The 26,691-nt window shown below is 51.8% G+C and overlaps 1 protein-coding gene across 3 annotated transcripts in view; it reads right to left on the bottom strand.

The window, feature by feature from the left end:
- The window catches only part of HK1 (hexokinase 1), a 79,563-nt gene that overhangs the window by 47,833 nt on the left and 5,039 nt on the right, over window positions 1–26,691 (bottom strand). Inside the window, exon 1 of one of the 3 annotated variants that reach the window (XM_025850315.2) lies at window positions 14,621–14,715. The exons of 1 other annotated variant lie outside the window; for it this stretch is intronic. In XM_025850315.2, the coding sequence (XP_025706100.1) occupies window positions 14,621–14,683 (63 nt within the window). In that variant the 5' untranslated portion in view covers window positions 14,684–14,715. Of the gene's footprint in view, window positions 1–3,974; window positions 3,996–14,620; window positions 14,716–26,691 lie in introns of those variants that run through there. One more of the 3 variants, XM_073878894.1, reaches the window with a different exon arrangement.

The raw sequence follows: 26,691 nt of genomic DNA on the forward strand, positions 1-26,691 counted from the left end.
AAGCCAGCCCCCAAGCATCTGTGGAGAGGAGGCTTTCCTCCTCTGGTTCAAGTTCATGAATCATTATGTGGGACAATCCCTCTCAGAAGAGATGTGGAAACGGGGTCCAAAAAGAAGGTGTAAGTTGGGGCCGAGCTGTAACTGAGCCTGAGGCCTCCTGGATCTCATGTGAATGAGAGAGTAAGCCACTGGGAGCCCTTTCCACCGGTCCTCGGGAGCTCAGGAGGGGCCTCTGAACCAGCGTAGATGCTGGGCCGGGGGTGGGCTGGCCAGCCAGGCAGCGCCCGGTGCAGGGCTCAGCGGGTCCACGGCACACGGACTGGGGCCCCTCAAGCAGCGCAGGAAACCCAGGTGCAAAGCCCACGTGGGGGACACTTGCGGAACACTCCCAGGGGCCCAGAGCGCCCAGCGCCTCACCGAGCCAGGGGCCTCGCTCCCCTTGTTCAGGCCAGCCCTGCCTGGCAGCTGGCCACACTGCCCCTGTCCACCTGGGAAAGGCGACTGGGTCCTGGCTGGCGGGAGGGAGGGAGGGTGTCAGGCCAACCCCCCTGCCCGCGTGCTGCACATCTCGGGGCGGCTGCGGCCTGCAAGAAACCCAGCAAGAGAGGGGCTATCCCTTCGGTGGGGCCAGAGGCCCAGGAGCGGAAGCCGGCAGAGGGAGGCAGCCCTGAGAAAGGACAACTTCTGCTCTCCGGGGGTTTGGCCAAAGTCCGTGGTCTTCTCAACTTGTCCATTTCCATCCCCTCTCCTCAGCGGCTCCAGATCGTGCCCCTCCTCCCTGAGCCCGCCCTCTCCCCGACACATGCGCAAACAGGGGCTGCTGCTCCGGCCCGCAAGCTGGTGCCCAAGAATCCCTCCCGTGCCTCCAACCCCTTCCTCTGCAGTTTGGTGACCGGAGGCCACAGCATGGCAGCTCCGGAGGCTGCAAGCCGCAAGCCTCAGCCTTCGGATGGTCTGTCACAGGCCAGAAGCTCCCAGAAATCCGTGACAGGAACCCTCAGCCCCCCCCCCCCCCCACCGCGTGCTCCCTCTCGCACGTGGCGTCTGACAAGCGCACGCAGGACTCCGGGCCGACTGGGAAGGAAACCAAGAGGTGCCAGGCTCCCGGACACCCCGGGGGCTGGGTCCCGCAGACTCTTGGCCATGACTGAGAAGGACCCCCGCCCCGGCCCCGGGCACCCCTCACCAGCCCCTGAAGGGAAGGTGCCCTAATACTGTGCAAACCCTTGTCCTGGATTGGCCTTCCTGTGGACCAAGAAGGCCTGGAAGCTCTCGGCCGCGCCAGAAGCTGGACCACGGCAGAAGCCGGAAGAGACCCCGGAAGACAGAGCAGGGCCCCCCACCAAGCTCCTCTGGCTCAGAGCTGTGGGGCTAGCGAGAGAAGCCAGGGGCCCGGCACTGGGCTGCACGCAAACATCGCTGGGCCCGACCTCAGACCCCCTCCTGCGCCCAACAGAACAGGCACAAAACACCAACTCAAGACCGAACATGCCCGAGGGAACACGCCCGTGTGGCAGGAGGCACGGTCACCCCTGGTGACCCAGGCATTTTGACACCCCCCCCCAAGTGGACGGGGACATGGCCATGGAAATTTTTCACTCCTTCTCTCCTCGGCTCTACCGTGAGGCCCCAGAACAAAGCAGGGCAGCAGGGGTGACTGCAGGTGCCCGGCGCCCGCCTTCCAAGTGAACTTCCCACGGGAGCCACTCTACTTGCAAAGACAACTGAGGGGCAGGCAGTGGAGGGTTAAGAAAATTCTTGCTTCAGGACAGGGCAGAGATTTCAACATCGGATTCACTTCTCTTTCTTAGGGAGGCTGACTCAGGAGAGAACCGGGCCGATGAGTGTCACTTGGATAATAGCTCGCCATCTGCCGAGGGCTCTGCCGTTTATACACAGGATTGTCACACATGTTGTCCCGTCTGGATGTCACAGAAAGAGATGAAATGAGCTCATGGATGCCACGGCCGGGCATGGGGCAGGCACGAAGAACGTTAGCTTCTGCCACCACGACCCGGGGAGGGAGGCCGGAAGGACAGCCTTATCCCCGTTTTAGAGTCGAGGAAACGGGGACCCGTGACTCACACCAGGTCTCATGGTTTGGAAGTGGCAGCCGGGTCTAGATCCCAGGTCTTCTAAGCCCTCATTCTGGGCTTCTCCGTACGCCTTGAAAAGAACATGGGACTGTGGATGAAGAGAACGGGGTTTGAACCTCGGATCTGCCATTTAGTAGCTGTGTGTCTTTGGACAAGTTCCTTAACCTGGCTGAGTCTTGCCTTCCTCACTGTTAAAGGCGATAATAATGCTTTCACCTCAGACAGCTAGTGGGAGAATTTTAAGAATGTGCCAAGAACAAGGTAAACATCAAATAACATTTCCCACCCTCCCATCGAAATGACCAAAAGGGAGGCTGTCTCCCTCCATGCCCCAGCTAACTGGTAATCACGTGGCCCTGACTCCTTTTAGCTAGGAGAAATGCACTGATTACCAAACATTACTGACCCATTCTGTAGAAGAGACCACTAAAGGTAGCGCAGCCATATGCCCGAAATCACGGCAAATTAAAGACTCTGGCGAAATTCCTCTGAAGCATTGCCCAGTTTTATTAGGTTGTTTTTTTTTTTTTAACTAACAGTAAGTTATAGTCACAATAAGCAGTATACACTTGTTATTAAGAAGTTCACACAACACAAAAACGCATAAAAGTAAAAAGTGTAAGTTCTCCCCCCAGTCCTTCCAGAGAAATCCCTGCTAAGAGCTTTATGGATTAGGATGGTTTTTCTACCTAAACACTCATGCATACAGAGCTCGCCTTTTTTTGTTTTGTTTTGTTTTACAAAAATGGAATCATACCTGGGGGGGTGGGAGAGGGGGAAAAATGGAATCATAAACACTTTCTCCTTTGAAATCTTAACCCCACCTTCCTATTTCCTCCAGGACCTGCCTTTAAGACTCACACTAAGAACCATACTTGGATTTCCTCAGGACACTGCCTGGTTCAATGATGAGGCACGGACAGGGTAACGTGGACACCCATATCTGCCTCTGGCTTTGATACCCCGTAGGCACCTCGGTTTTCCCATCTGTCACGTGGGTGTGTTCACATGACCTTGAACTACAAAGGCCTCTCTACTCTGCACAGCACTTTCACAGTGGTCCTCAAACTCTCCTGTCCAGAGACGTGGTGATGGTGCCATCACTTCCAGTGCCCTAAGGAAAAATCAGAGGCCAAAGAGGTTCCTCGAATGGCCAAAGTGACCACTGGTCAGCAAGAGAACTGGGGTAGACACCAAGTTCCCTGGTTCCTGGTCCTGTGCTTCTTCCTCTGAGAGCTTTCCTGCTCAGCCGCGGAGAACCCAGGCCAGGTTCCTCCTAGACCCGGGAGATGGGGGCATGTGGGCGGCATTAAGGCCACAGCGCCCACCACTCTACGGGCAGCATGGCTCCCTCGCCTTGCAGAAAGCATGCCACTCCTCTTCACTCTCCACCACCCACAGGCTGTCTGACCTGTTCTCGTCCCCCTTCACAAGATCCCGGGAAGAGAGTTCAAAACCACACTGAGCCCAAAGGCTATGCCCTGCTGTGGTGTGTGTGCTGGCCTGCCCCCCCCCCCCCCCCCGCCGCCCCTCCTCCCGCGCCTGCCCGGGCTCCTCAGTGCCCAGCCCCACCTCACTGCTATGGGCGGTGGCCCGAAGAACCTGTGCTCCTGTCCTGTTCTTGGCAACTGGGGAGCATCTCCTGCTCAGCTCCTCGTGGCCACAAGAAGAGACATCCTTACCCTGCAGAGTTCCCCACGGGAGCCCCCATCCCAGCACCAGCCTGCCTTCCCTCGGGCAGCCCGGGGCCCTAACAATGGTTCTTCTCCCCCAAAGGCCTTTCCCCGTGGATCCACCAACCCCTCTGCTTGCTCAGCCTGTAAAGGGCTTCTCCAAGCCTCACCCCTCCTTTCTCCCAAAGTCCACCTGCAGACTCACCTCCTCCGAGGGGCACGCCATGGTCCGCCCCGCCCAACAGCAGCTGCTCCTCTTCTCAACATCCCCTCTGCCATCAGTGGTCACTATGTAGGTATTAATTTGCCCCGGTGGACACATGGCAGCGGGAGAGCCTCTCTCAGGAGTGGCAGCAACACACACATGATCTGTGCCTCCAGCTAGTCTGTGAGCGCCCAGGGGACAGGGGCCATGCTTTCCAGGCCCTTTGTGTCCTCTGCAAAGCCCTCCGGGTGTCTTTTCCACTGGGCTGGGTGCCTGCGCTTCTGGGCGGGAAGGCCTCTGGTGCCGCCTAGCCAGGGAGGTCTCAGAAGGGTTTGCTGGCTCAGATAAGGACGCTCCTCTTCCCTGAATGGCCCAGCCCCTCACTTCAGCCTCCTGGGGACCTGTGTGGGGCCAACAGCCTCTCCCTGAGGGACAGAGTGTTCCAGGCGTTCTCTGGTCCTCTACCCCGCCGCCCCCCCCCACACACACAACATCTGCATCTCAAGGCTGAGGCCCTGAAGGACACAGAGCCCTACAGATAACCGAGATTCTCACTCCACTCTTCAGGCCTCCCAGAGACTGCTAAATACCTGACAGCCTCCACAGGAAATGTGTTTGGGAACATGAATTCCACTCTAGAGGCTCCCGAGTGAAAGATGGGTGCACCAACATCACCAGAGCAAACAGGACCCCTTCCGCAAGTCAAAATATTGTAAGGGGAGGTTCCCTTTCCCCAGGCTCTTTACGGAGGTTCGTCCCCTCAGGCAGCCCAGGGACCAGAATGGGTTCTTCACCCTTATCTGCCATCTTATTTATGCTTCTGAACTGCAAGCTCCCAGCTCCCTTTCAACGAGCATGGGCTGGGCACCACAGATTATCCATTTGACACTTTTATGTACTCACAACAAATCAGGAGGAGAATGGGATCCCCGCTCTTGATGAGAAATTGAGGTCTGGGGAAGGGAGATGTTAAGCAGGGACACGGCCCATGCTGGGCGCATCCACCTGCCCTGACTTGCAGCGGGGCGCAGGGACTGCATCTTACACAGGAGGAAGCTGGGGCCATGAAATCAAGTGAGGCACCCCAAGCACCCAGCAACCGGTGCGGCTCCCGCTCAAGACTCCAAACTCGACACTCCTCCCCTAGTTCCTCAGAATCCTCTTGCGAGGAAAACCGTGTAAGGCCTTGAAGTCATGCCCAAGGTCCTCCTGGCGACCTTGGTATGCATTAATACCCCATAACAAGCGCTTCCTGGCTGGTGAGAGAGACCAAGCTGCCGCCCAGGACGAGAACAAAGCTGTCACACTGAACTAGCTAAAAATAAAGGAGGTACCCAGTGGCCTCAAGGGGAACAGAACCGCCCTGGAATGTGGCAGGGCAAGAACAACAAGCTTAATTCTCAGCCTCGTGTGCTGGGGCCAGCCTCCAGACTCACAGTTCCCAACGTCCCAGGTACCTCCAGCCAAGAGAGAAGAGAGTCTCCAAAGTGCAGTTTGGCTGTCACTATGAGACAACCAGACCCTAAGGCCCTGGGGTGCAAAGAGTGCAGTGGTGCGAGTAGACCTGGCTAGAAATCCAAAGCCCTCAGGCCTCCTCCAGCTACACTGACCCTGCCCCCATCACCTTGGACAAGTCACTTCCATGAGCAAAACAGCAACAAACTGCCCTCTGGCCCTCATACAGGGCACAGGAGCTCCAGACACCGTGGATTACTCTCCTTCCTCCCTCTCTGGATTACTCTGCCTCACCGAGCCTCTCACAGCGCCTAAAGGTGTGTCCTGGCATTCATACAGTTCCCTATGCTCTCCAAGTGTTTCCACATCCCTTCTCTAACTGGATAAATGAGCGGACGGCAAGGCAGGAATCATCCACTCCACCTGACAAATAAGGAAACTGAGGCCCAGACAGCTCGCTGGCCACCACCACACTGCTCAAGCTAGAAGCATGTGTTAGAGATAATGGATCCCAGCCTCCTAGTCTTACGGATGAGGACACTGAAGCCCAAGGACCCGGAAGAACCCACCACTTTCGATGCAGAGTGCCACTGCCCAAAGTTTAGCCATAAAATTCACTGTCTAGCAGAGCTCTGTCCAACAGAAACATAATGCAGCCGCATATGTAATTTTAAACTTTCTAGTAGCCACATGTTTTTTAAAAGAAAAACAGGTGAAATTAATTTTAATAACATTGTACTTAACCCAATGTATCCAAAATATTATTCCCACAGGCAAACAATGCTTTTAAAATGATTAATGAGATAGTTTATATATCTTTTTGTCATACAAAGTCTTTGAAATCCTGTGCATACTTGACACTTAAGACCACATCTCAAATCAGGCTCACCATATTTCAAGTGCCCAGTAGCCATGTGCGGCTAGCAGCTACTGTTCTGGACAGCATAGCTCTAGCATCCCCAGTTTGGGAGGCTTCGGTGATGGTTTCTACTGCAGGCTGCTGCCCTGTACTCTTTTGGAAGTGTGCAGCCCTGGACCACGGTCCGGGTTCTGCAGGGACGGCGAGATCTGCCCACCGGTGTCAGACCTGCAATCCCTCTCCTGGTCCTACTGCTTTCTGGCCACCAAGATCAGGTCAATTGCATTTCCTGAGGTTCAGCTGCTCCATATGTAAGATGCAGGAAGAAATACCTACATCCAAGTTGGCTGGAAGGACTCAACTAAATCAAGCACGTGAGAGTATGTTGTAAATAGAAAAGAACTTTGCAAAGGTGACATGGTGCCTTTACGATGACAGTGGCCTGGGTCTCCTCCTCCACCCATCCCAGCCATCCAGAGAGACATCAGAGAAGGCACCAGGTGACACCAGAGAAACGAGGGCAGATCGAGTAACAGGGCTGAAAGCAAACCCCAATCAAGGAAACTAGCCGCTTACAGTGCAGCCAGGCAGAGGCTGCAGGAGAGAACAATCTTCAGAACTAGGCATTACAAGAGCATTAGGGGTTCTTCTTGCAGGTTAGGCATTGCCCTCGGTGGGGGTCCTCTTTTAAATGCAAACAAGGATGGGGGGGGAAGACAAATAGAAAGAGTACAGGGAGAAATTTGAAAAATGGGAAATCCCTAACATTTCACTGTAAAGGACTTTATTGGGCCAATTTCCTTCCCAAGTGGAGGGAGTTCGTCAACACTGAGCAAGGGTAGAGGGGTATGGGGGGAGGGGGACAAGCAAAGCCAATGTGCTCGTGTTGGGGAGGATGGGGAGGAAGGGGAAGGAGAGAAAGAGGTCTGGGGAACCTGGTGGTGGAGGGGTAGGTCCTGTGCCCAGCTCTGCCTCATCTCTCAACCTCCTTGGCTCTGTTTCCCTAAACAACAAAATGGGAGGGGTTGGGTGTGGTATGGTGGGAAGAACATGGGTTTCTGAGTCAGGGGACCAGGTAGTGTTGTCCCTATTACTAATGAACTGTGTGGTCTTCAACAAGTCACTTCACCCCTTGCTGGCGGGGGGGGGGGGTCTCTGTTTCCTCACTTCTAAATGGAGACGGTGCCTTTCTCCAGGGGGATAAAGACAGGGGCTCCCCCAGCAATGCCACTCCTATGCATATGCCCAAGAGGAATGAAAGCATATGTCCACACTGGAAAAACATGCACACAAATGTTCACAGCAACATTATTCCAAAGTGGAAGTAACCCCAATGTCCATCAACTGACATATGCATAAACATACCACGGTATCCGGATACAACAACTAAATATTCAGTAATGACGGACTGATCCGTGCTACAGCATGGATGAACCTTGAAAACATGATGCTCAGTGAAAGACCAGACACAAAGGCCACATACTGCATGATTCCACTTACACGAAATGTCCAGAAGAGATAAATCCATTTTTAAAAAAGAAAGTAGATTAGTAGATGCCAGGGGCTGGGGTGAGGGTGGGATGGGGACTATCTGCTTAATGGGTACGGGGTTTCTTTTGGGGGTGATGAAAATGTTCTGGAATTAGATGGTGGTAATGGTTGCACAACCTTGTGAATGTACTTGAAGCCACTCTGTACACTTTAAAATGGTGAGTTTTACACTGTGAGTATTATACCTCCACTAAAAAAATAACAGGGCTCTGCCATCAGATTCGATGGGTCTGAAGGCTGGCTCTTCTGTTTCCTATCTGAGCCTCAGGGGTCTCTCTCCAAAAGTGGAGATCATAACAGTACCCCCCCCCCCCCCGGCACAGGGGCGTTGTGGGGATATATCGCCTTCAGCACAGCACCCAGCAGTGAATGTGACAGGCATTTCATGAAGAAACACTGATGATGAAATAAGACCTGTGTTAGGAAAGAAAGGCCCCTAGTCGGCATTCAATGTCCCTCCGAGGTGCCCTTCAGGTGTCAGCGTTTGTGGCCTATAACCAAGCCTGGAATCAGATGAACACAAGATCCGACATCCCCCCCGCCCCCCCGGAGCAGGGACCTCGGTTTGCAAATGGCTGGGCTGCACACTTCCCATTTCAGTTGTCCTGCGGTGGGGCACGGTCACCCTCTCCTTTTACGGAAGATAGTCAGAGAGGCTGCGGGCCTGAGCGTCCTCAAACAGAGGCGGGCACATTTAGGGGACTGATAAGCCAGCCGCGCCTGGCTCCACCCAGGAAGGGAAAGGGTGTGCGGGCAGAAGCCCACGTGCATGTTTTAATTCCCGGAAAAGTGCAACGGATTCCCACACTGGAGCACGGCGGGGGGGGGGGGGGGCACAGAGAGCCCTCCCCGCCTTTCCCTGCGCCTACTCCCCCTCCTCGGGAGTATGCACGCGTCCCAGCAGCAGTCAATGGGGCTGGCACGGCTCTCAACGAGAGCTGTCAACCTCACAAGGGCTCTGCTTGATACGGCAAACGAGGAAATGGCTAATTTTAAACTAAGCTCAACTAAGCTCGAGTGCTGTAATGTGAATGGAAATGACTGGGAAGAAAGAGTCTCTTTAAAATTATCCACTTGGGACGCCTGGGTGGCTCAGCCAGTGAAGCGTCTGCCTTCGGCTCAGGTCAGGATCCCAGGGTCCTGGGATCGAGCCCTGCATCGGGCCCCCTGCTCAGCGGGGAACCTGCTTCTCCCTCTCCCTCTGCCTGCCGCTGCCCCTGCTTGTGTGCGTGCGCTCGCTCTCTCAATCTCTCTCCCTGACAAATAAATACATAAAATCTTTATTAAAAAAATTATCTACTAAAACATGTTACAGGTTTGACCGTCCCGAGGGTTAGTGTGGGACAAGAGGAACCTGTACAAACTTCTGAGGGAAGTATGAAGATGGCAATTTGACAAAATCTGGAAAATGGGAAGATGCACACACTCCTCCACCCAGCAGTTCCATCCCAGATAGACAGCCCAAGAGGCCAGAGCAATGCGCGTGTCTACTGGAGACGGGCATGAGAAGAATCACAGTGGCACTGTTTGTAATGTGAAACATCAGAAACCCACATCCCCATCCAAACAATAGATAAATTATACATTGTGGTATATTCACACAATGTAAGAGCATGCAGCAGTTTAAATTGATGAAACACAGGTGTATGGATCAACATGGAAAAACCCCGAAGATAGATCGCTGAGGTAGAAAAGGCGAGTTGCAGAAGGATACATGGAGTATAGCATCATTTACAAAAGCTTACATCCACATAAAGTAACACTGTACACTGTTTATAGATACATGCTATGTAATAAAGGCATAAAAACATGCATGGAAATAATAAACATCTAAAACAAGACAGAGGCGCTCTCTGGAAGGAGAAACAGAATGGGACAGGAGATGGGAATGCAGGGCTTTCAGTCTTCTCTAATGTAATTGTAACTGTCTGTAACTTCTCAGGCTGAGCGGTGGGTACACAGGTGTTTAATATTAATCTCAAATCTCGTTTTTATGCACCTCAGATATTTCAAAATAAAATTTGACTCCTACATATTGACTTGTGGGGGAGAGAATTAAAATACAGACTCCAAGTTAAATCATTAAAATCAACAAAGATGGATTTTTCTTCTAGAGGAAAGAAGCAGAGGGAGTAAGAAGAGCCCACTGGACCCCATTCCAGATTGTCTTAAGACCTTGAGAAAATCATGTCTCTCTCCATGGGACCTCCAGTCCATTTCTAAATGAGGAATAAAATCCCTGCCTGGGGTCTGCAGCACAAAGGGCAGGCGGTGGGATGCCCAGGGGAGGCGCTGCTCTGGGACACTCAGGAATAATACTACTTCCTGTCCTCACAACCTCTCAGGAGGTTTTTGAAAGCATACACACACACAAGCATGTTGTACACTTGTGTGTATTGTTAGATAGACAGGTGCACACGCGCACACACACGCGCGCGCACACACACACACACACACACACGATATCTGATAAGACAGCCAGAAATGGTACTGGGATGCTCAGAGATAACAAGCCATTAAAGAGAAAGCAAACTACATTTTGAGAACTATCCATCTGACTCCCCCCCCCCAAAGTTTCTAAGTATAATATTCCCATTTGTCCACCTAGAGCCTGGCTTTAAGCCACTCCTGAGCAAGTGATTTCCCACCCATGATCTGACCCCTGGCCCCCAACTGCGAGAGCAAATCATTATTTATGCTCCAGGGGAACAGGGATCATGTCTACCAAGTCTATAGTTGTCACCCCAGCCTCACACAGCCCTCTGCACGTAATAAAGGACTCAAACGTCTTCCAAAGACTCTACTGAGTTCCCATGACCGGAGTGGATTCTAAAGGTCCTCAAACCAATAAGCAGGTGCCAGCAGTCTGGCCATGACTGCTTCTGGGCCTCGGAGGTGTATGGCTGCCCCGCTGTCCGCAGGGGCGTCCTCAGGCATGCTCAGAGCGGACTCCAGAGGCTAATTCTACCCAGCAGGAATCCCTGACTGCAGACACACGCGGAGACAGTACCAAATCAGTCTCTTTTGTAGAAGGCTGCCCATGCCATCTCCAGAAAACAGCAGGAGCGTGGGAGGACGGCAGAGCATGGCCAGATGTGAAAGTCCCTCATACCCACCCGGTTTCCCAGTTTATTCCCTCACGAAGGTCCCAAATTATCAAACCAAATGAAGCGCCGGGGCTTCTCTTGGGGGGGGAGAACTCCAAAGACATCTGAGGTAGCAGGGACAAGGATTATGAGATGAAGATTCACCAAGGAGTGAGGCTCTTCCTGGACAGTTGTATAGATCTAAAGGTATCTGAGGCATTTTTCATAATTTCCTAACCCTCCTCTCCCTCACCCCTGAGCAATAAGGAAAGGGCAATTTTTTATGCTTGCTTTTGCAGCTGGGACACATGAGCTCTGAGAAAATAAACCGTGGGTAGCCCTTTCACTGCTAAGCATACTCTCCCCCACCTTCCTGGGCCCAGTACTCCTGAGTTCAGCTGTTGGACAAATCACACCTATTTGTTCACCGGCCAATGGGGATTACTTAGGGTCACGGGGACCCCACTCAGAGATAACCCACTGGTCACCATTCTGACAAACTTGAAGGAGACGAAGCTAGTTCTTCCTTTTTTTTTTTTAAGATTTTATTTTTAAGTAATCTCCACACACAGTGTGGGGCTCAAACTCACAACCCTAAGATGGAGAGTCGCATGTTCTACCAACTGAGGCAGCCAGGCGCCCCGGGAAGCTAGTCCTTCTTAAGAGGCCAAGTTCTCACCTTGCTGGACTCCTCTTTCTCTCCCAAACAAAGCACTATGCACACCATCACCCTCCTCCAGGCTCCTAACGGCAAAGCCAAGCGGAAGAAGCAGGCAAGACGACAGGCCTGTTAAAAGTTACTTGGAGGTCAAAGGACCCAGCCTCTAGCTGCAGACCTAGTAGATGTCTGGGATTCTGATGAATGGGATCTTTCACAAACACACACATGCCTTCCCTTTCCCGCTAAAGGCACTAGGAGAGTAAAAGGAAAATATGTCTTGTACTTATTTCAGTCTAATGCCAGGACACGCTTTTCCCAGCACCCCATTAACCAGTATCATGAAGGGAGAGTCTGGTAAATGGGGCTCCACGCCAGGCAGCCAGGCACTTGGCCTGTTTCAACCCCGGATATATTTATGAGATTGAATTAATGACATGTCTCATAGGCAATGGAGAGAGAAATGATAACCCTTTTCATGATCACTTCTGTATCCTGAGCAACCCCGAAGGAACCTTCCCTGGCACCATCCCCATCTTCCTTCCTCCTATCCCCAGGCCAGAAGGCAAGAAAATGAATGAAGGTTAGTGGCGGGGGGGGGGGGGGGGCCAGGGCTGTCTCCAGAGCCCCAGAGGCTGCCTAGGGCTGAAGGGCTGACTCATCATGGCTACCCACGCTGGCTGGGTAGGCAGGTGGGGGGCTAGCCTCACTGGGTCCCCACTGGGTCGCAGGTAGGGCCCAATTTCAGCAAGAAGAACAGGCCTTGCAGTCCTGCAGCCCCACCCAGGCTTTTCACAGCAAGCAGTGGGTAGGAAGGGCTGCTCTCTCCCAAGTCTTGAGTCCCAAGAGAGAAGACGCAGTCCCCCAGCTTCTGCCCAGGTGGGGGTGGGGAAAGCTGACTAGGCCACTGGAACGCGTTTCCACTAGGCTCTCGGGAGGCCCAGGAAGCTTCCTGGTGACCACACCCATGGATGGCCATGCTACGTAGCCCATAATGCAGACCAAGGTGATCCTCTGGCAGGAATACACCCCCCCCCCATAGAAAGCAGTTTAAGGTGGTGTGCAAGAAAGCCATCTCGTTCTTAAAACTCTCCGTGGCCAATAATAATATGTGGTGGAAGTTTTGGCTCAAGACCCTCCTCCAGCAACGTTCTGAGGCCAGCAGAGAGTGGGGAGGAAATGCCAGGATCCCAATCTCAGAGCAGAAGGGATTTGAGGAGGACCAACTGATTCAGAAGTCACACACCCAGATGCCTCCGGGAGCCTGGTGGATAGAATTGGAGGGAGGCCACAGTTAACACTGAGTGCCTGATAAAACAATTCTTACTGAGTACAATCCAAACCTCAACCCAACATAGGCCCTGGAGGCCACACAGGTGATGGCGGGTATGGACGGTGGAAGCTTAGAGGGGTCATCTGGGTCCCCCACCCCAGTGATCTGCTGTCTTGAGCTACAGTGTGCGCCACATGCAGGGGAAGGACAGTGAACTCATCTGTACCCTAAATTCCCCACTGGAAATGGGAAGAACATCAACGGCACACACCACCACTGAAGAGAACGTGAAATGTACCTGGAGGCAGGCACAGCTCCCTGAGCTCAGCGGCCAGAGGAAGCTCCACAGTGCTGCCCAGCAGTGAGCAGGAGTCCCACAGTGGGACAACTCTAAAGTCACTGTTGCTCCTAGCTATGAGGGACGGTGGCAGATTTCCAGGCCTGTCTCCTAATTGCCCTACTCTGGTCCCCACTCAGCACAGGACCCAGGATCCAAGCAGCATCCCCAGGGCCTTTGTCTCAGCACCTCCCCCTCAGCTGACTTCCAGTAGGAGCCCCGGTTCCCAGGGGAGGGAGGGAGAGACCCGCCCTGGCTCTGCCTCTAACTCACCGGGTGACCTTGATGAGGTCACTGCCCTCAGCAGGCCTACTTCCTAGTGTGCCAGAGGGGGTTGTCCTAGGTAGATAGGAAGAGAACTGAGTGAACATCCTGTGGCTTTACGCTCCCACCTCTCACCTGTGGGTACTTCCCTTGTCTGAACTCCACCGTCAGGTTCACTGTGTATCCATCCCACCTTACTCCAGCAGTCCTCCCGTCACCCATGCTGGGACAGGAGCCCGTGCCAGGCCCCGGACTGGTAAAATGGGCGCTTTTCCTCACCACCTAGGCTGTTCCTTAAAAACATGGTGGCAGGGCTGTCATAAGGGAGAGACACACCTTTAAGACCTGCCAGCGGACAGTATTTTCTGCTAGACAGATGTCCAAGGCAGCAACCCCTTAGGGTAGGGAGATGCGTCCCTGTGCGAGTACACACATGTCACAGGCATACATGTCAAGGCCTCTATCCGACTCAAAAGACCAGTCTCTTATTTAAGCTCCCTGCGCTGGCTGGAAATTACAGTTTAAGAGAGCAGTCACGTAGAGGAATAAAAAATTCCATTCAAGACATGCCACTCCGGACCTGAGGCCTATGAGCAAAGTTTCCGGTGGCCTCCGCACCCCTCCCCGTTCCGGGAAGCCGGGCGGGTCACCCTGTCCCCAGATTAAGGGGCAGCCGCAACAGCGGGTAGAGCCGGGGTGAGAGCTTCTCCGGGGCACCCGGCGCCCTCCGCGGGGAACCCCAAATGTGGGATGCCCGGCCTCCAGCCGGCAGCCCCGCCTGCTGCGCACTCAGCTCCCCACCATCTCTGTAATCACTCCTCCGCCCACGGCGCTCAGAACCTTCCGAACAGGCCCTGCGGACCGACCCACCGGTCCCCGGGCTCAGGCGCCTCCCCGCGTGGCCCGGGGGGAACCCATCTGACATCCACAGCCCGGCTCAAGGACACTGCAGCAAGCAGCCCGGTCTCGGGGGTCTTCCCCCCACCACACACACAATCCCGGGCAGGATCGAAGGGCGAAGGCTTCCCCCGCCCTGCAGTCCAAGCAGTGCCGGCCTGGGGGAGCCTGGGCGCGGGAGGATGGAGGCGGCGGCGGCGGCGAGCGGATGCCGGAATGCAACGCTGCGCGCAGAGCGCCGGGCGGCGGCGCGCGCGGGGGCTCACCTTTTTGACTTGGTCATCCTTCAGCTCGGTGAAGTAATAGGCCAGGAGCTGCGCGGCGATCATGCTGACGGCGGCGGACACGGAGCTGCAGGCGAGGGGCCGGCGGGGGTGCTCCGCAGCCCGGGCGAGCAGTGGTCCTCGGGCGGCTGCTCGGCGGCTCCTCCTCCTCCTCCAGCCGCGGCTCCACCCCCAAGGCCCGGGAGGCGGTGGCTCGCGCGCTCCCCGGCTCCGCGCTCCCGTCCCCGGGAGGGTGACAGCCGCCAGCCGGCCCACCTCCTCGGCGCCCATTGGCTGCCGCCCGCCTCTGCAGCGCCGGGCGGCGGCGTCCGGGCCTGGGTGGGGGGGCGCGGCGGCCGCTCCCTCCCGCGCCGGAAAGGGGGCGGCGGCGCTGCGAAATCCCCCACGGGCAGGCATCTCCCGGCACGTCCCCCACGTAGGGAGCCGGCGCGAGGGCGGGAGGCTCGCTCGGGCGCGCAGGGTCGCGCGTGGCGGCGCCCGGCCGGGCGGACGCGCGCGGGGCGCGGGAGGAGGCGCCGCCCGACTCGGGCGGGACGAGCGGCCCCCGAGGAGGGCCCGCTGCCAGCCGGAGCGGCCTGTGGGGGCGCGGCCCCCTTCGCGGGAAAATGAGGCTCGCCCCCGGGAGTTCCGCGGATGGGCAGACGCCGGAGGCGGGTGCAGAAGTGGGCGTGCAAAGCGAGCCGGGCCTGGGCCGGAGGAGGCGAGAGCCCGGAGGCTGCGCGGTCCTCGCACCGGATCCCCGCTCCGGCCGGCTCCTGCGGGTCCGCCGGGAAGAGCGCCGAGCCTCAGCTGCGACCTCCGGGCAGTGCATCACCCCTAACCCGGCTCGCCCGGCCTAATCTCCGGCAGGCGGATTTGTGTTGCTAAATCGAGAGCGACGCCCCACAGCGCCCGCCCCGGAGTCACTGGTTCCTGCCGCTCTCCCGAGGGCTCACGCCCCGGCCTGTCCGCACCCCCCCCACCCCGGGGTTCCTCTTCCTCTCGGGCACCCAGGCTCGCGGGCGTCCGGGGGATCCTTCAGGCGCCCCTCCCAGGTGCCACCTTTTTCACTTCCCCAACGGAAGTGAGCCGGGCTGGGAGGAATCCTGAGAAAAACGTTCAGCCTTAACGACGGGGAGGGGAGGTGCGGAATCAGGCGGTTAGGGGGCTGCTTGGACCGATCGCTACCAGAGTGTCCTTAGATCCGTCGCGTCTGGGTGCGGGAGTTTTACTGCCTCACAAGGGGACATGTAATGAGCTCAAAATACAATGAAGTGGTTACTATCCTGATTCAACAGGTAATCAAGTTGAGGCTCACGGAGGCGGCGTTTCTTGCCGAACTTCATACAACCAGGAAGTTGTAGATCCCAGGATTCGGTCTGTGTGTTTTCCAAAGTCAGTGCTCACCCCTGCAGTTTGCGGTCCTTGCTATTGTATGTAGCCTCTCCGCGGAAATAGGCCGTGCTCTTGGGACCACGGCTGCACCACGCGGTGCCCTGACAGATGACCACAGTCCAACCCCCCAACCTCTACCCCAGACCTGGATCCGGGGGAGTCCTGACCAGCCTACATAAAGGTACAAAAGTGGTCTCAGCGGGGAGATGGCTTAACATTCCTCCTCAGGAACATCAGGGGTCTGACCGCGGCAGTCACCACCAACCAAAGAGGACCTCAGATGTGGCCCTTGAGGCCAGAGCCTTCAGTCAGGAGCTCAGCACTCATGGCTGACTTTCTGGCTGTGACATTCTGAGTCACCTTCCTGAGCTTGCTTCCTCATCCATGACATGGAGATCCTAAAGCCCACCCACCCACTACATTAAAACACCTGCTTATTAGACCCCATAAATGGTGGGTATTATTATAAGATTGGGAAGCTGATGAGGGCTTCTCACTTGCATTCCTCCCCGTTCTAGGCCCTGAGAGGGTGTAGCAATTTTATATTTGTAATTTTGAATTGCTTTCCGAAGAGGCTCCCTAAAGTTATTTAAGCTTCAAACCCCACAAAGCCTGGGTCTGCCCTCAGGATAGTATCGTTATAAACTAGGAAGAGAAGTTCTCTGGCATCCATCCAACGCTTACACTGTCTACATGGCCATAAAGAAAATTGGGAGAAAGAACGATTTGGTTGTTCTCCACTGCCATTTGAGGCCTGCAGTTGGGATGCTGGAAGTTCCTTGAGGATCAAGAACTGTGCTTTGCAAATTGCTCTGGCTTCCACACCTAACCCTCCAAGATGGCATGAGCCCAGTGCAGGGATCAGAAACATTCAGAGTATACATACCCCTCAACCCACCCACCCCCACCCGCCGCCATCACTGTGCCCCCATTACGTCCATGTTCTCTTGCATCATTATGAGCTGGAGCCAGGGAGCAGCTTTCCCAGTTTTCCAGGCTACCCCAAGATGTTATGTTTGCAAGCAGGGCGGCTGCCAATGCTTTCTGTTCCCTGGCAGTGGAGAGAGAAACTGCTTCTCAAGATGACTCCTTCCTCTCCACCCCTTGAATGCACGCAGGCCCCAAGGTCCATCAGTATTTCCTGTGAAATACCTCTAGGCCTGCCCCACTGCTTCCTTCAACCCCTAGGCCTCATTGTCCCGTGCCAGAAATATTACAAAAGTCTTCTAGCTGCCCTGCCTGTTTCCTGGCTTTCTACAATCCAAGTCATTCTGAAGTCCAGGCCACATTATTCCTGCTAAAAAGCAGCCTAATCACATCACAGCTCTACCCCAAATCCCGTGATGACCCCCTCCTTCCTGACGGAGCCAATTGAAACACTGCTGCCTGATGTCTGAGGCCTTCTGTGATCTGACTCAACTCTTCCCCACTTACCCCTTCCTCCCCCAGGGGCCCCAGTAAGGCCACTTCCCACTGTCCCCGGCCCGCCAGGCCCCTTTGAGCCCCTGCTCGTATATTCTTGCTTGCCCCGTCTTCTCCACTCACCACCCCCTGACCAAGTGTCCGGGTCCACCCTCTCCCTGAGGCCCAGCTCTCCCACTGCCCTCCACAGAAAGCCTTTCCCGAGCATGCTACTCACCCCGGTCTCCCAGGCCTTAGCACTTCCACAAGGCCAACTCGGACTGTGCTCACAGTCCATCTAGATGTAGACCAAGACTCTTCTTTACAGATGAGGAACCTGCGATGCAGCAAGTGGGCCATCTTTGTCCAGTGTCAGGCTGTGGTGGAGGTTGGAGCTGGGACTCAAACCCAGTTCTGATGCCCAGCCAGTGCTCTGTCCATTCTCCCCCACCCCCACCACACTGCAGCCTGGGCCTCAGATAAGTGAGGCCGAGGCCTAACAGTCTGCCTGATATTGGCGACTGTCTTCTGGGGGGCTGGCCTTCTCTGCCCCAATCACACAGCTTCCTGAGACCAGAGCCCAGGCTGCACTGCTGTGTCCCCTCCTGGGCTCAGAGCTGGGCCTCTGTCCCCTGTCTTATCATGCCAGTGATCACCTCGAGCACTTCTTTATTATCCCCACCTCTTTTTGCCGGCAGATAGCTCTTAGACCCCAGCTGAGCCTGATGAGGGAGCAGGAGGCCAGCTGAGGACAAAGCACAAGCTGACACACCGCAACCTCCCCTCCACACACACTCCTGGGTGGGATATATGTGACTTTCCTTTAGGAAACCTCCAACGGTCTTAGCAGTGATGCTTCGCTAAGAGGGAAAAACAACCTTCACTTAATAATAGCCAGGCCTCCAGTAGCCTGAGAGTCCTCTTTGGCATATGAGAGCCCTTTTGGACACCTCCCTTTTTCCTTACCTCCCCTAACTCCGTAGTATATAATCAGCCATTCCTCACAACCCCGGTGCAGCAGCTCTTTCTACCCACAGGTCCTGTCCCGGTGCTTTAATAAAATCACCTTTTTGCACCAAAGACATCTCAAGAATTCTTTCTTGGCCATCAGCTCCAGACCTCACCAACATTCCAAAACTACATCAAGCCCCCCTTTGCTGATTACTCTCTGGACCCCAAGGAAGAACAGCAAAGACCTTGACCATTGGAAATCGAGTTCCGGCGGTCTCCCCTCACCCTCCAGATGGCCTTCCCCTCTCACCAAAGTGCCCTGGATTTCCCTGTTCATTGTGCTCCCTCTTGTACCACAGTTGGGGTGGGCGCTGGAGGGGTCAGGCCATACCAGGCTGCCACCCACAAAACGCACCGGCCAGTAAGAGAAGGCAGGCCACGGCCATGTCAGAATGTGACAACTACCATCTGACCCCGGGCACTGGGAATGGCACCCCAGAAATTCTCTCCAGTGGATCAGAACTGTACCGCAGCACCTGGACGCACGCTTCTACCGGCAACGTTTGCATGACACGGACAGTTTACGGAGCATTTATTTTCTCGAATAATGCCTCATTTCTCCTGATAACAGGCTGGTGAGGTCACCAGGGCAAATATCATTATCCCCACTTAATCAGTCAATGAGAGAGTGTTTAAGGTCTCCAAGGCAGAGACAGCGCTGAAAGAAAAAGGAAGGCTAGCGTGCGAGCCACCGCCGCGTGTTGGAATCCTGAGGAGACAGGGATGCTGGCAGGCAGAGCATGGTCTGAGAGGAAGCACCTGGAAGGGGTCCTGAAACCCACATTTCTATTAGATCTGTGGATTTCAACCTGGCTGCTTTTACAAATGCTGATGCCCGGGCCTCAGCCCCAGAGGGCGGTGGAACTGACCTGGAACGCAGGCCAAACAGCACTTTACAAAGTTTCCCCAGGTACGTCTCAGGTGCTGCTAGGATGGTGAATCGCTGATTTAGATGCTAACTCTCCGCAGGAACAGGTGGAGGAGATTTCTGAAATGAATCCACCAGCACTGTTTTCCGTGGCGCCTCTTGGACAATGCTGAAGGCAGCCGGTTTTGCTCCCTGGAGGGGCTGGGGCTGTAAAATCACATTCTCGGGGAGGGGGGTGGGGGGATGGGGAACTGGGGGATGGACATTAAGGAGGGTCTGTGATGTCATGAGCACTGGGTGTTACATAAGACTGATGACTCACTGACCTCTACCTCTGAAACCAATAATACACTATGTCAGTTAATTGAATTTAAATTAAAAAAAAAATCACATTCTCGGCCTGTCTCCCTTCCTCTTTTATTTGCCCAAAGTTCTACCCGCTGACAACATCACCACAGAGGTTACAAATTGGCAACAGGCTACCACACGGCCTAGCACATATCTTATTTAGCCCATCTAACATGTTACAAGTATGATGAAACACTGACAAATTAGGAGATTTCACTTGAAAATCCAGGTTCGCAGCGTCTCAGGTCTAGCCACGCTGGGCCCCCGTTATCCCGGGGCAACGCTCAGCTAGGACTGAGTAGCCACTGCCCCCTCCAGACAGTGCAGGGGTGCTGCAGCTTGCCCCAGGCCCCACCCAGGCGGCCCCCCTGCACTGATGCACACGCCTCTCTGGCCCCTGGAGGCCTTTAAGCTCCCAGTAATTGGAATCTACAGGCAGAAGGCTTCAGGTGTTCGGGCCGGGATTAGGATGAGGCAAGAAAGGTGCCTAGGGGTGCAAGGTTTAAATCCTAACGTTCAAATCTGGCACTGTAGGCACCTCTCTTGCTTCATCCCAGGCCCCTAAAGCTCTCTGCCAGGCTGCCCCTTGCTCAACCCTGACCTGTTTCCCCGGCTCAGAAAACCCCTGATACCCAGAGACACCTCTCTCAGCTTCTGTCCCAAGAAGGTCTCCACTTCCCTGTGGGGATGATTGTCCGTCACAGGAGTGCAGAAAGCCCCATCTGGCCCTGTTGCTTCTTGGACATCCCATCCTCTATTCCATTGCCTCTGAACCTGATAAGCCTCCTATGCGTCAAGAATGATGGCCTGGAAGCAGGGTTAACCAGACGGCTGAGGCCTGCCTGGCTTCAGCCCTGCTCCTTATCTCAAGCCTGCTCCTTTCCCAAAGGAAGCCCATTATCTTGTTGGAACAGAGCAATCTAAAAAAATCACCCTGCTGATTCCTCTGAGTTTTAGTTCTAGTTCTCTCCAACGCCCACATACAACCACCTCTCCGGGGCCAGTGGAAGTTCTTTATTCCTGTCCCTTTGGAATTAGCTCCAAAATATAGAAGGAAATGTTCAGGCAGGAGAGTCCATGTCAACACCCAGGCAGGGTTCTTAGGCTGTGGAGTCTCATAGGCCAGCAAGTTAAACATGCATACAAATAAAAACTAGATACTGACTTTTCATTTTGCTAAGAAAAAAATAATTTTTAGTCACAATTTCCATCTCCTATCACCATTATTTCCTAAAGAAAAAAGATGTCTTAAGCCAGAGAAAGAAACACAGGGGCTGCTTTTTAAACTAACTACCTCTGGCTTTATAATAGCCAGAACTCACTGTGGTAGAACTCACTGTGGACCGGGTATCGGTCCAAATTCTTATATTAACTTGTTTGACCCTCAGTACAACCTAATGAGGCAAATACTGGTCATAGCCTCATTTTATAGATGAGAATATTGAGTCACGGGGACATAAGGTGACTTCTCCAAGGTCATACAGCTACTGCAAAGAGCTGGAATATGTGCCCAGAGAGTCTGGTTCAAGACCACCCTGCTGTTCTAACAAGGTGAAATATTCATTTTACCATAGAGTCCTTATTTCTCTTATTCTGTGCAGGCCCAGCAATGCCTCAGTCGCAGATGGGTCCAAAAACCCACGTTGGGGAGCTTCTTCCCTAGGGTACCAAGTCACGCTTGGTTAGATTTGTAAAGCATGGCACATGGATCCTGTTATAAAGGGCATTCTCAAACCACATGGTAAGGCAGATTCGCATGACCCACAGGGATTTTATAAGGGAGATATGGAAGCAGTTGTCCTTCCCAGTGGTGTGGGGGTGGGGGACATGGGGCTCGGTAGATTCAGCTGAGCTGGCTGAGTGTGCCCTCCTCGCTTGCTGTCTTCTGGGGGTCCATCCCCATGTACCCTACCCAAAGAACCACTCTTGTCACTCCAGAACCACTCCAGCCCCCCTTCTCTCCTGAGCTCCAGACCCATATTCCAACTGCCTGTGAACATCAACTCCTAGACCCCACAGGCACCTGAAACTCGGTAGGTCTCCCATCACAGTCATTTCTTCTTCTTAAACTCCCTCTCTCTTCTCATTCCCCCTCCCTTGTCATTTATTCACTCAACAGACATTTGTGAAGCACCTGGTCTGCTTCTACTTCCCGGTCACTAGAAATGGGCTGGTGAACAGGACGGAGTCTCTGCCCACATTCTGGTGGGGAGATACAGGTAGTAAACAAGTCACAAATTAAATACACATCAGGTTAGGTGCTAGGAGGAAAAATGAAGCAGAATATAGGCAATACAGCTACATGCTACAATTTTCATTTCCCCTTTGTTCTAATGAATGGCTCCAATTTTTAACTGAATCCAACCCCCCCCCCAATTAAAGACTATATTTCTAGCCTTCCCTGCAGCTATAGATGTGGCCATGGGAGCAAGTTCTGGCCAAAGAGATTAAAGTGAGAGCATCTCGTGCTAGTTTCCAGAAGCCTTCCTTAAGACACTGCAATTATGCAGCTTTTCTTCTTTGCCATTCTTCCTTCCTGCTGGCTGAAATACAGACAGACTGGCTAGAAAACTAGGAATGTCTTGGATATTGAGATAAACTTGGGAATGTCAGCCACACAAAACAAAGCAACAAAATAAAATAGAAGGAGCTTGTGTCCCTGTCACCGAGATGCCCCATATCAGCCCCCCACTGCCTCTAGATTTCTAGAACTTCAGAGGAAAATAAAATTTCAATGTGTTAATCCAACTGCTATTTTGGAGTTTTCTGTTACTATCAGCCAAATCTAATCCTAACTGATACCTAGGTTGAACAACAGAGAATAAGAGTATCATTTTGGATAGCATGAATAGGGGAGGCCTCTCTGAGGATATGACATTTGAGCAGAAACCAGAATAAAAGGGAGTACACCATGTCTGTGCTTCCTCTGCCCTCTTGGGAAAAAGTGTCCCAGGTAGAACCATCTTCCCATCAGCCAAGCTGAAAACCTGAGCATTATCCTTGAGATTTTCCTCTCCCAAATGTCCTGCATCTAATGTGTCACCAAACCCTACGGAGTCAACCCATATATGTGCCTCAAGAACAAAACAAAACACATCCTACCTAGAACTCTCTTGAATCCATCCTCTGCTCCCCCCCCCCATTCCTTCTGCTAGAACAGGCCTGTAGTGGGATGCATGGTGCCCCCTAAAAGATATGCCTTAATCCCCACAACGTGTGCATGTGACCTTATTTGGAAAAAAAAAAAAAAGGTCTTGGTGTATCCCTAAGTTAGGGATCTTGAGATAAGATCTTCCGGGATAGGATCTCCCTGGTGGGCCCTAAATCCAGTGACCTTCCTGATAAGAGGCAGAAGACAAGACAGTAGGGGACAAAGAAGAATGGCCCATGAAGGAGGAGGCAGAGATGAGAGGGGGTTCTGCAGCCACAAACCGGGGAGTGCCTAGAGCCCCCGAAAGTGAAAGAGGCCAGGAAGGATCCTCCCCTAGAGCCTGAGGAGGGAGCCCCGCCCTGCTGACACCTTGATTTCGGACTTCTGGCCTACAGAACTGTGAGATAAAAAATTTCTGTTATTTTAAACCACGAACTTTGCACCAGTTTGCTATTGCAGCCCTACAAAACTGATACAAAGCCCTTAACAATATCAACTCTCTCCTAGTCCCAGGCTACGGAACTGATCTGTTCAGAATCCCCTGTAGCAAAAAATGTTTTGACCGCGTATCTCAACAATCTATATATTTACTTATAACTATCAATGCATACTACTGCACTATTATTTATGTTATAAAACATACCTAAAACATAGACATGAAAACAGATGAGACAGATGGGAGTGTAAAATTACACTACTTTGGAACTGTTTTTGACTATTCCTAATAAAGTTGAATATAGGGGTGCCTGGGTGGCTCAGTGGGTTGGGCATCCAACTCTTGGTTTCGACTCAGGTCATGAGCCTCGCATAGGGCTCCACACTCAGCATGGAGTCTGCTTGGGATTATCGCTCTACCTCTCCCTCTGCCCCTCCCCCTTCTCGCACGCTCCCTCCCTCTCTCTATTTTTCTCTCACTCTCTCTCAAATAGTTACATCTTTAAAAAAATTAATATATACCTACCCCATGACCCAGCGATTCCATTCCTGGGTATTTACCCAAGAGAAATTAAAGCACGTGTCCATACAAGGATTTGTACACAAATGTAGACAGCACTTTATTAGCCAAAACTAGAAACAACCCAAATGTCCATGAGCAGACAAGCAGATTAAAAAATTGTACTATATCTATACATACTTCATACTTCTCAGCTATAAAAAATGGAATTCTTTTTTTCCCCTTTGTTAACAATTTTACTGAGATATAATCCACATACCATGTAATTCACCTATTTAGAGTATACAGTTTCATGATTTTTAATAAATTGCAGAGTTGTGACATCATCACCACAGTCATTTTTAGAGCATCTTCATTATCCCAAAAAGAAACATCATACCTATTAGCTGTCACCTCCCAAACTCCCGTGCTACCCTATGGCTTTAGGCAACCACTAATCTACTTTTCTGTCTCTACAGATGTGCCTGTTCTGGACATTCCATGTAAATGGAATCTATACAGTATGTGATCTTTGGTGAATGGCTTCTTTCATTGTGTGTAAATGTACTTCATTTATGTTCATTCACATTGTAGTACATATCTGAACTGCAGCCCTTTTTTTATTTCTGAATAAGATCCCATTGTGTGGATATACCACACTTTGTTTATCCATTCATCAGTTGGTAGATAAAATATTACAGACTACGCGCCTTAAAAAACAGAAATGTATTTTCTCACAAATCTGGAGGCTAGAAGTCCAAGATCAAGGTGTTGGCAGGTTGAGCTTCTTCTAAGGACTCTCCTTAGCTCGCAGATAGCCGCCTTCCTCACATGGTCTTCTCCCTGTGTGCACACATCCCTGATGTCTCTTTGTGGGTCTAAAGTTCCTCTTCTTGAAAAGATGCCAGTCGGATTGGAATAGGGTGCACTCTAAAGACCTCATTTTCAATTAATTAACTCTTTAAAGACCCCCATCTCCAAATGTGATTATATTCTGAGGTGCTGGGGGTTAAAACGTCAACGTACGAATTTGGTAGTAGAGGGACACAATTCAGCCCGTAACAGGTATCACAGTAAGAAACCATTGCCAAATCCAAGGTCATGAAGATTCATATCTATGTTTTCTTCTAAGAGTTTTATAATTTTAGCTACTGCATATTTTGAATTAATTTTTGTATATGGTATGAGGCAGGGATTCAACTTCATTCTTTTGCATGTGGATATCCAATTGTCACAGCATCGTTTGTTGAAGAGATTATTCTTATCCCACTGAATTGTTTTCATATCCCTCTGAAAACCAAATAACTGTAAATGTAAGAGCTTACATTTACCTCTCAATTCTATTCCATTGATCTATAGGTCTATCCTTACGCCAGTACCATGCTGTCTTGATTACTGTAGCTTTATAAGTTATAAAAACAGGAAATGCAAGTTCCTTGACTTTCTTCTTATTATTCAAGATGTTTTGACTAATCTGGGTACCTTCCATCTCCACATGAATTTTAGAATTAGCTTGTCCATTTCTGCCAAGAAGCCAGCTGGAATTTTGATAGAGATTGTGTTGAATCTGTAGGTCAATTTGGGGAGTATTGCCATCTTAAGTTTTCCAATCCATGAACATAGAATGTCTTTCCATTTTTTTAGATCTTTCTCAATTTCTTTCAACAGTGTTTTATACTTTTCAGAGTATAAGTCTTGGACTTCTTTTAAGTTTATTCCTAAGTGTTTTGTTCTTTCTGGTGCTATTATAAATGAAACTGTTTTCTTAATTTCTTATTGGATTGTTCATTGCAAATGTATAGAAGTACAATTGATTTTCACATATCAAGTTTGTATCCTGCAACCTTGCTGAATGTGTTTATTCTAACAGTGTGTGAGCATGTGTGTGTGTGTGTGTGTATGTGTGTGTGTGTGTGTGTGTATCTTAGGATTGTCTATATAAAAGATCACATAGGAATGAACTCAGTACATGCAGCAATATGAAAATATTAAAGCCAGGTACAAAAGAGTACACATGTATGATTCCATTTACATGAAGTTTAAGAACAGGAAAACTAACCTGTGGTGATAGAAGTCAGAACAATGCTACCCTCAGGACAGGGGATGGGGGAAGTATTAACTGGATAGGGACATGAGATTTTGGGAGGTGATGGAAATATTCTATATCTTGAATGGGGTTCTATAGGTATAGACATGTGTTCAAATTTCTTGACCTGACACTTAGAATGTATGCGTTTGACAGCTAATAAATTATACTTCAATTAAAAAAAGGCATAAAAATGAGATAAACTAATTTTAAACGTGGTGGCCTAATAGTACCATTAGCTAATTATCTCAAGGTCCTCTGTAAACATAAAGATTAGCTTATCATTAGTGATGTACAGAATAAAGCCAGAATTCAAAAAGCCTTGTCTGTTTTTTTCTCTGACTACTTTTTATATCTGATCAGATCTTTTATTTCTTTTAACCCCAAGATGTGGCTAATGAGTAGCTGGTACCAGGGATAAGAAACAAGTTGGCGCTCTTATTTTCTCATTGTTCATTAGGTTTTTTTAAGTTTATTTTTTTTAGTAATCTCTACACCCAACATAGGACTCAAACCCAAGACCCCAAGATCAAGAGTCACTCTCTCTCTTCCGACTCAACCGACCAGGTGCCCCATTATTCATTAGCTTTAATCCATAGTTTCTAGGCAGAAATCTTTCTTTTTAATTTTTTTAAAGATTTTATTTATTTATTTGACAGAGAGAGACACAGCCAGACAGGGAACACAAGCAGGGAGAGTGGGAGAGGGAGAAGCAGGCTTCCTGCAGAGCAGGTAGCTGGATGCAGGGCTCAATCCCAGGAACCCTGGGATCATGACCTGAGCCAAAGGCAGACACTTAACGACTGAGCCACCCAGGCACCCCCGCAGACATCTTTCTAAGCCACTTGCTTATTTTGTGAGGGTCAGCCTAGTTAAAGCC

Source organism: Callorhinus ursinus, unplaced genomic scaffold, assembly GCF_003265705.2.
Source record: "Callorhinus ursinus isolate GAN/ISIS: 27379988/994484 unplaced genomic scaffold, GSC_fseal_2.0 scaffold31, whole genome shotgun sequence".
NCBI classification, from domain to species: domain Eukaryota; kingdom Metazoa; phylum Chordata; class Mammalia; order Carnivora; family Otariidae; genus Callorhinus; species Callorhinus ursinus.